Source organism: Pseudoliparis swirei, unplaced genomic scaffold (assembly GCF_029220125.1).
Source record: "Pseudoliparis swirei isolate HS2019 ecotype Mariana Trench unplaced genomic scaffold, NWPU_hadal_v1 hadal_26, whole genome shotgun sequence".
Lineage (NCBI taxonomy): Eukaryota > Metazoa > Chordata > Actinopteri > Perciformes > Liparidae > Pseudoliparis > Pseudoliparis swirei.
In genome coordinates, this window is record NW_026613262.1 from 259,373 (window position 1) to 269,729 (window position 10,357).

The 10,357-nt window shown below is 43.2% G+C and overlaps 1 protein-coding gene across 1 annotated transcript; it reads right to left on the bottom strand.

Annotated features, from left to right (window-relative positions):
• Window positions 1–1,002: 1,002 nt before the first annotated feature.
• LOC130191054 (G protein-coupled receptor 137Ba-like) lies at window positions 1,003–9,297 on the bottom strand. The gene is made up of 7 exons (XM_056410715.1): window positions 8,780–9,297; window positions 6,446–6,495; window positions 6,103–6,325; window positions 5,788–5,937; window positions 4,487–4,615; window positions 3,459–3,580; window positions 1,003–2,670 (listed from the first exon to the last, which is right to left on the bottom strand). The coding sequence occupies exons 1-7, from the start codon at window positions 9,185–9,187 to the stop codon at window positions 2,556–2,558; spliced, it is 1,197 nt and encodes a 398-aa protein (XP_056266690.1). The 5' UTR covers window positions 9,188–9,297; the 3' UTR covers window positions 1,003–2,555.
• Between the last annotated feature and the right edge of the window lie 1,060 nt (window positions 9,298–10,357).

Sequence of the window (10,357 nt, forward strand, 5' to 3'; positions counted from 1 at the left end):
CTGAACTCTTGTTTTTAATTTTTTTTCGATAATCCGGTAAAAAAGAAGAAGCTCAAACTACAACAATAGATTTCTTGACTCGTTATGTTTTTTTTAAATATTTGTTTTCTTTTCCCATGTTTTTGGGTCTTAACCCTTGTGTTGCCTTCGGGTCATTTTGACCCGAATCAATATTACACCCTCCCCCCGCCTTCGGATTAATTTGACCCCATTCAATGTTTAATGTCGGTGTTCTTTCGGTAGTCAACAAACAAACATAAAGTGCCTCACACTTAAACTTGGAAAACAATATTAATTCTAATAATTTTCTGGAGGTTTTAATTGCTGGCGTCAAATTGAACCCAAAGGGTAAAATATGTTAGTAAATATAAAGGTAACAGGAGGGTTAAACATTGAATCGGGTCAAAATGATCCATAGGCGGGGGGAGGGTGTAATATTGATTCGGGTCAAAATGACCCGAAGGCAACACAAGGGTTAAGTGACGAATGGAGAGAACTTTATTTTGTACTTTCTGTCCTACGGTTCATTAAAAGAGCTTTTATGACGACGAGGGTTCAGATTAATGTTCGATAACATTACGGAAAAGATTTTAGATTTAATTTAATTTCAAATGATTCCATTAGCTTTTGATTGTTTGTTGGCCAAAATATGAATTTCCTGTTAACTCCACCAAATTCAAAAACATTCAGCTTTATTTAAATATTCATTGAAAATATGTTTAATGAGAAGAGACTCTTTCCATGATGTCAGACCCTTGAGATACAACAGTCTGACCTGTTGGTGGCAAAATAACTCCAGGTTGATGAATAACTAAATTAACGCATGTTTGTTGCACTGGTGACTTTAAATGTATTCATTTTTTATGTCGTCACGTCACGAACACAAAAATAAAAAACTTTGTTTAAATCGGATTTAAAGGATTCAACAGTTTTCCAGAGTTTTAAAAGATGTCGCAACTTATGTAAATCTGAAATGTATCAAAACTCAAATAATTTCACAGGTTAATGTTTTTAATTGTATTTATTCATAAAGAAGTCAAATGAAAACACCGTTAAATAACTTACTATGACACGGATCTTTGGAGGTAAACATAGAAAACGACAAAGGTGTTCAGCTAATATTTACATGATATTGATTATGTTGACTTAAAACACAGCATGTATGTGCATGTGTGTGTGTGTGTGTGTATGTGTTATGATGTATTTACAGTCAAGAACCTAAAAAATTACTCACGGATCGTCGAAATGAAACATACGAGCCGATCCCGAGGGTTTAAAAACTAGACTACATTAATAATCACATAATCTCTGATTTCTAATATGTACATCTGATATGTGAACAGATAAACAACTGGGAGGACTCCTGGCAATCACGTTAAAATCTGGAGTTTTTGTCTTAAGTGAGAATAATTATTTCCAGATAAATTGAAGAATCGTCGCTGAGAAAAAAAAGAAAAAAAACCTCTAAAAAACTAAAAAAAATGCAGAAACATCTGAAACGTTCATCACGACATTGTGTATGAAGCGTGGGGTCAGACGACGAGTTGGACCTCTTGTGATCATCATAATTTCAGTTAATCGGTTCGCACCGTCCATTAAATGATGATTCATATTCCCCAGAGGATGAACCTCTGACATCTGAGGGTCAACTTTTTCATTCATCCAATTAAAGATTCCTACGTCTATCTGATGGCTCAATATATCTGTTTCATTTGTTCATGTTTCCAGAGGATGAACCTAAAGATGTTGGTGATCCTCTGACACCAGCAGGTCACATTTTTCATCCATCTGAATAAAGATTACATCTATCTTATCGATTGGCTCAAAGTTGTGGGCATTCTTGTTCCCCAGAGGATGGACCCAGTCTTCATGATCCTCTGACATCTGCGGGTCAAGGTTTTCATTCATCTAATTACAGATTCCTACATCTATCTGTTGAGTTGTGTGCATTCATGTTCCCCAGAGGATGAACCTAAATACTTTGATGACACCAGCAGGTCAACTTTTTCATGAATCTCATTAAGGATCGCTACATCTATCTGATGGATTGGCTCAGAATAATGTGCATTCATGTTCCCCAGAGGATGAACCTACAGTGTTTCATGATCCTCTGGCACCAGCAGGTCAAATTTGTCCTTCATCTGAATAAATATTCCATCTATCTGATAGATTGTTTCATAGTTGTCTTCATTCATGTTCCCCAGAGGATGAACCTACAGTCTGATGATCCTCTGACACCAGCGAGTCAAAGTTTTCATTCTTCCAATGAAAGATTCCTCCATCTATCTGATGGCTCGAGATATCTGTCTCATGTCTTCATGTTCCCAAGAGGATGGATCAGAGGTTCATTCCTGATTCATGAGTGATGTATCTACATTTGCGTACGGGTTGTTTCAGACATTCATGGTCCCGACTCCGTGGATGAACCCCGATGAACATCCTGGTACGTCCCCCCCTGAAGTTTTTACCGTGAGTCCACAAACTTCTACAAGAAACAACAACAACAACCGATGGGTGCCAAAGTGCAGAGTGACGCTGTACAGTGAAGAGGGGCATTATGGGTAAGGGTGGAGCTCTCCGGCGGTGGCGGTCAGCCGCTGGTCGTCGGCGGCGGTGTGAACCGTGAAGCTGCTGTGGCGGCTGCCCCAGTCGTAGCAGTCGGAGGAAAGACTGACGGAGGGACGACAAACAAGCGTTAGCTAGTTTATTAATGCATTATTATTATTAGTTGTATTAATATTAATAATGTCAATATATGTATATATATATTTATATACATATATTTATATATATACATATATAAATATGTATATATATACTGTATATTTATATACATATATATATACATATATAAATATGTATATATATATATACTGTATATATATGTATATATAAATATGTATATATATTTACATATATATATGTATATATTTATTTATAAATATGTATATATATTTACATACATATATGTATTTATATTTATTTATATATACATATATAAATATGTATATATATACTGTATATATAAATATGTATATATATGTCATGTATATATAAATATGTATATATAAATATGTATATATATATGTATATATATATGTAAATATATATACAGTATATATATGTATATATACAGTATATATATATATGTATATATAAATATGTATATATACAGTATATATATGTATATATAAATATATGTATATATATATACAGTATATATATAAATATGTATATATATGTATATATAAATATGTATATAAATATGTAAATGTATATGTATAAATATGTATATATACCAATTTATACTTATATATTTATACATATATTATATATTATGTATTAAGTAATGATGAATACAATTTAAAATATATAGAAAATAAATATTGATTACAGCTTTTTCATCTATATTTCTCTAAATGTAGGGGTCACGGTGACTCGGGCGATGGCGTTCGTACCTCGCCGTTGCATTCTGGGGAGGAATGCTCCACGCGAGGTCGTCGTCGCTGTCGTACCGACGAGGGTTGTCAAAGAAGTATCCTCTGGAGGAGAGGACGTGGTTCGGTATCCCGGCAGCGCTCTGTGGAGACAGAGGCTCACGGTGAACTCACTGGGGAGCCGACGGCGGTGGAAAAAGGATTTAATGGATGGACGTCGAGGGCAATACGAGCCGAGTCGCTGAGCACAACGTGGTCTTTGAAGTGACTCAGAAGGTTAAATATTGGGAAAGATGGTGAATGTGTTTCTCACTATGCTGCAGGAATGAGTGCTAAAGAAACAAGTTCACACTTTTACACTCGTCTCGAAGTCGACGGGTTAATAAACGTGTTTTTTTATAAATGAAATCATAAAACCAGCTCCCTGGTTAACACAAGGTGAGGATATTTTATCAAATATGTTTGATTTTCAACGTGTCTTAAAAAAAGGCGGTACGTTGCTCACAAGCGGCTAAACTGAAGTCTTAAAAAAGGCGGTAGCCTACGATGCTAACAAGCGGCTAACCTGAAGTCTTTAAAAAGGCGGTAGCCTACGATGCTAATAAGCGGCTAACCGAAGGTACAAAATGTCGTCCCGCCGACTAGTCTGCCTTTCCAGCCTCGTTGACGTAAAAATGGCGCTCACGCCACCGCGATGTTGCTCGACGGCGGCCTCGCGTTAAGTATTGTAAACATTTGCTCGCCACAGAACTAACTTTCATCAATAAATCCCAAAATCCAATGTATAAAAAAAAATCCAATTGGGTTTCTGCTGCGATGCTAACTTCCGAGGGTTAGCTTACATTAGCACGTCTCCGGCTGATTCAAGCAAATTGAAATATTAATCTGATGATGGCTCTAAAATGAAATTGAAAAGATCAATATATTCGAAATATGTAAAGACAAGTCATCCAATATTTGCTCGAGATATTTAACCGACCATCGGCGTTTTAGCTCCGACTTGCACTGCAGAGGTCGGAGGTCACCTGACCCCGGCCCGGAGGACTGACCCTTTCCTGAGGCGGCCGGCGGACCCTGAAGAAGAAGACGACCAGCGAGGTGGGCAGCAGCTCCCAGACGAACAGAATCACCCCGAACACGATGTAGCCGGCGTCTCCCAGCGACGACCGCAAGTCCGCCTGGAGACACAGAGCGCGGACACGTCGGGTCACGGGAATCTGAGGTATTTGTACTTCACTTGACTGTTTCCATTGCACGCCACGTTGTACTTATACTCCACAACATTTACAATAGTACAGATTCATCTACTTCCTGTCCGTGTAAAAACTCATACCTCCAGAGGATGTTGAATGTTTACCATCGCATTGAAAATGCGGAAGGTTATGTTTTGATCGCCGTGTATTTATTTATTTATTTGTATGCGTGTTACTCGCATAACTCAAAAAGTATTAAACCGAATCGCATGAAATTTTGTGGGATGATTGGTTATTATCCGGGGACCATTTGATTAGATTTTGGGATCGATCGGGTCAAAGGTCAAGGTCATGAAAAGGTCACCATCTTCTTTTTACCCAATTGGCATGCAACTGCCAAAATCTTCATAATTCAATGCCCAATCTTGTGATATGCGAAGGTATGCGCTCTACAGAGTGCCCGTTCTAGTTTATTTATTTATTGATTTATTTATTGATTTATTTATTTGTATGCGTGTTATTCGCATAACAAAAAAAGTTTTAAACCGAATCGCATGAAATTTGGTGGGATGATTGGTTATTATCCGGGGACCATTTGATTAGATTTTGGGATCGATCGTGCCAAAGGTCAAGGTCAAGGTCATGGAAAGGTCAAAATCTTCTTTTTACCATAGCACGGTCAATTTTTATCCAATTGGCATGCAACTAATGCCAACATGTTCATAATTCAATGCCCAATCTTGTGATATGCGAAGGTATGCGCTCTACCGAGTGCCCATTCTAGTTATTTTCTGTTTCAATAAGCTCCTCCTACTTCTTCAGATAAATAAACTCTTTAAAATAACGCTGGAAAATACTTCGTCACAAAGATGGAAACAGTTTTTTTCGTTCCAGAGATACGAGGTTCTCACAGAGACGCCACAAACATGACGACCTCATAGGATAAGATGCATTGAAGTCGATTTAACTAACCAATGGGATGTAAAGGAGTTTAAAAACATACACACACACATTAATGCAGTGTAATTCAGAAACACCTTTTTGATATATTAGATACATTTTACGAAAGCACTTTGTGTAGTTTTAAGTGCAGGACTTGTACTAGAGGAGTATTCGTATTAGCATCGTGTATATTTTCACTCAGCCCCCCCCCTCACCTGGTCCGAGACGTTGTACCAGTCATAGTCGAAGGAGTTGATGGTCTCGATGTTGGTGAGGGCGAGCACCACCAGGTTGTAACAGGCTCGCGACGCGTACAGCAACACCACCATGACGCCAATCAGGGTCACCTGACACACCGACGTCCCCTGCGCACACACACACACACACACACACAGGTACCGCCGTTACCATTCCTTTTAATCACAGTATATATTTCCAGGCGATGTTTATAAAGGGAAGAAACGCCTGGATTATACCCCACGAGGGACCAATCAGGGGACGCCCTCGAATGGATCCCCGTGGATTGTTACCTTGGACTCCAGGTAGATGTTGGCCAGCGACATCTTGGCGACCTTGTAGAGGCAGACGGACAGCGAGACGGCGCAGAGCACGAACAGGCTGTCGTTGATGGTGACCCTCACCAGGACGATGGTCTTCACGTCGGCGGCGGTCATCTTGACCAGCAGGGCGCAGACCAGGTTCACCACCAGGAAGAGGAGGCTGACGCCAAAGAAGACCAGGTACAGAGGAAGTCTGTGTGGGGGGGGAGAGATGCACCATCAATAGCCTCTCGATGGGTTTTAAACGTGGAGGCGGAGCTTAACACTCGTTTGTGAATACTCGTTGGGCAGTAAGAGTGGGCTGAAGAGTTACCTGTACTTGAGCAGTGCAGGTGCGTACTTGGACTTGGCCTTAAAGTAAACCTGTGGGGGGAGAGGGGGGGGGAAATAAAAGACTGATTAGAAGACACTCACAGCTGCAGACGTGTGACTCGTCCCCCTCGTGGTTTTCAGATCTGGCACGTTTAAGTTCGAGGAACAATCGGACGATTTCCAGCTCGGTGCGTGGGACTAACGACGAGGACACGCCCCTCCGGCGTGGCCACCGAGACACGACCAGGAAAAGTAGAAGTAGTTTCCCAAAATGGAAACGTTTTCACGACCCCAGTGAAAGCGATCCGGTCCCAGCAGCCTCGGCCATAACGCCGATGGAGCGAAAATGTTGCCTCATTGCCGGAAAAGACAATTAAGGCAATTCAGTCGTAACGTAGACAGTTTTTAAAAAAATGTTTCTTGTGGCAATCAGCAAGCCAAGATTGTCAGATGAACCTCCACATATCTGACCCCTCCCTTTCCAAGCGCATCAGAGAACTATGGCCGCCTTCTAGTGACGTATAGAAACCCTCTGGAAGGCCCTCTCTGAGCCGGTTTGTCCGTTCTGGGCCACCGTAGGAACATGGCGGACCCCGTGAAGAAGAGCTGCTCCTCATGTAGACATGAAAGCACAATGATTAGACACCAACGGAAACTACTTCAGGGATTTCCTGGTTTGCTCACTAATGCTCACTAAACTGCATTTCTCACTATTTTCACTATTTTTAGAAAGAATCGACTAATGGAGAAAATAATCAGCAGATTAATCCAGAATATAAATAATATAATCATTAATAGTTCAAAGGAGCTCCTCAACTACGGCGGTGAAATCCTGATTTTACATTAATGTGTATTAATAATAGAATTATATAATATGTAACAGCATAACAGTCACAGGGGACATTTTATTTCTGTAAGTATATTTTTCTGAATGAACATACACCTGTAGTATTTTCACAAGCTTCTTATTCGTACTTGTAATCTGAGTACTTCCTCAGAGACAACAATCTGCAGCTCGTTTTATATCGATTCCTCCCTCCTCGCTGACCGCAGGTGCCCTCGTTAAGGAAAGGAGACACCGGCGTGTTTCGGTTACATAACAATAACCTGCGTCGCCTCAGCTCTCAGGAACACGGGAAAAAAAGGGTCAAAAGTGTCAAAAACATCAAAAACGTGCTAAATGAAGCTAATCGCTGAACATGTGTTTGTCCAGAGGATCTTCTTGTGGGTCGACCACCGCCGGCAATCCGTCGAGTCAAACACGAGGATCCGCACATTTAGAAATGTGGACGTTTAATTCTCGCTGGTCAACCGTAAACCGTCTTCCAGACCGCCGGCAGCGAAACAAACGCAAAATAAAAACATTCGCGAAGCGAGAAGAACAAAGAATGCTCGTTGATCTGAAGTTCTCATTTCCTTTTTCTCAAAATTCCATGAAAACTTATCTTTAAATCTACCCGACGACCGAGGCGTTTTGCCAGTAGCATTTAAGCTAGTGATAAAAGGTTAAACGTTGAAACCCGAGATGGCTTTACCACTGCATGCCTCTCATCTGAGCTCTTCTTTTCTGTTGTTATTCTCCATAAGGAATCCTGACTGGTTGATGTTGATGTCAATAAGCTCACCGGCACGTTGGCTGAACAAGTGGGAGGTTTTTGGAGACTTTAAGATCTGGACGAGGATTACAGTTTTTATACGCGATGTGGAAAAACATTTTTAAACTCATGTTAATACTTTTTTACTTCCTTCCCTCGATACTTTGCCTGATGCCTTCAAATCGCCACGAGGTAATGCCTCTCAACGGGGAAGCGTCCATCGGCGAATGGATCGATAACGATCGCTCGCGTAATAAAGGGAGCGTCGCCGATCCTCGACGGACTCGAGATTGATCGGGGGTCAAAGGGGGGGGGGGGGGTCGCTGGCTCAGCCTCGCCGCGAGCGAAAAGGCTCCAGAATCGTCAGCGAGCTCAAAAGTAACGAAGCCGTCCGCAAAACGTCGATAAGACCACGATCAGGATGAGAAAGACAAAGTATTGATCGCCGATCGATTCCACCCGGACGGTCGGCCTCCACACGTAACGCCAAGCCCCTCCCACCGCCGCTGGTTGAAATTCTCCCGACTGCTGCGACACCGATGGGTGTGGTCAGAGGCGTGGCCTGTAACCACACCCACCTGTGATGTCGCAGTGCACTGACGCCCCTCCCCCCACCCCCCTGGAGGCGTGCTTCTACACTGCAGCCGAGGAGAGAAATTAAAGGGGAAGAAAAAAAAAACGTTGTGCTTCCAGTTTCACCGCCGGTACCGGTACCAGCAGCACTGCCCCCTCTCTCTCACCTGTGCACAGTAGAGGTTCATGAGGCTGAGCGTGAAGAACTGCAGGCACACGGGGAAGCAGTAGAGCAGCCAGAAGGCGAACGGCCCGAGCGCGTTGGCGGTCACGCAGTCCCTGAAGTAGAAGGAGAAGAGGAGGGCGCGCAGCGCGGCCCACAGCAGGCACAGGGACAGGAAGGCCGTCTGGTAGCTGAAGCGCTTGTGCCGGTAGCGCAGCACCAGCCACAGCTGGGCGTAGACGAAGGCGAAGAGCAGCGAGTAGAACACGGTGTAGGCGATGGTCAGACCCAGCTTCACGTAGGGGGGGATGGCCGGCGTGATGGTGGGCGGGGGCGGGAGGTGGGGGTCGCTGGCGTTGCCGGCGCGCTGCTGCTCCGGAGCCGGGTTCCACTCCATCGCCGCCCCATTCATCCCCCCGCGGAGAGGGAGGGAGAGAGAGAGGGAGAGGTCGTCAAAGACGGAGCGGCAGCCTCTGATCTCTGGGAGAGGAGGAGGAGGAGGAGGAAGAGGAGGAGGTGGAGGAAGCGTGTCTCGGCTGGTTAGACGGATCCTTCACAGCCATCGACTCTCCTCCAGACTCACGGAGAAGTGGAGGAGGAGGAGGATGAGGAGGAGGAGGAGGAGGGACAACGCCCCTCTTTTTGCCGGTTGCCTGGTGGAGAGCCATTGGTGGCCGTCGGTCACGTGATCACACGATCACGTGACCGACGAGGGATTGGCTGAGCGGGAGGAGGGATGCTGCAGAGAGGAGAGGTGGAGAGGTGGAGAGACGGATCTGGAAGGAGAGAGAGAGGTGAACTGGGATCCGTGGTCCCACCCACCGCACACACACACACACACACACACACACACACACACACACACACACACACACACACACACACACACACACACACACACACACACACACACACACACACACACACACACACGGTGACACGGCAGTGTCATCCAGGCGGCTCCGACTCATCCTGGTATTTTAATGGCCAATAACTTGAGATACCGGTGGATATAGATGAGCGTGTTATTGAATCTTATTCTTAAATAACTTTATGCATTTACTAAAAATATATAGAATTATTTAAATGTGAAAAAAATGCCAAATGTCCTGAAATGCTACTCAGCTCCATGAATTGCAGAAACGATCAGTATGTTATTTTAATAAACACTTTTATCTTGTGCTGCATGAACAGAGCAATTAATTTATTAAAAATGTGCCCTGCAACGTCTTAATAGTATGAAACTCAAAATGTGTTTTCTAAAGATTAACATCTAAAACAAGTTGTAGATAATTGCATTTAAATGTCCTAAATGCAGAAAGCCGGGTGTGAGGTAATTGGGGCGCAGCATCATTTCAGATTATCAATGAATGCACCGTATCACCTGATATCTCATCCAAATATAGACCTCCTCCTCCTCCTCCTCCTCCTCTCTCTGCAGTTCTTCTTCTCTGCTTTTACATAACAGGGTGTTAGATAAGAGAGGACGCTGCGCAGCTGATGTACATGCACACACACACAATCACGCACACACACACACACACACACACACACCATATTCCTCTCGCGCTCTGCTTCGGGG

Excerpts from the sequence above, each read along its gene's own strand:
- LOC130191054 (XM_056410715.1), bottom strand. The coding sequence starts at position 9,187 with ATGAATGGGGCGGCGATGGAGTGGAACCCGGCTCCGGAGCAGCAGCGC. Across the intron at positions 6,496-8,779 it reads TGAACCTCTACTGTGCACAG|GTTTACTTTAAGGCCAAGTC; the intron begins GTGAGAGAGAGG and ends CTCCCCCCACAG. Across the intron at positions 5,938-6,102 it reads ACATCTACCTGGAGTCCAAG|GGGACGTCGGTGTGTCAGGT; the intron begins GTAACAATCCAC and ends GTGTGTGCGCAG.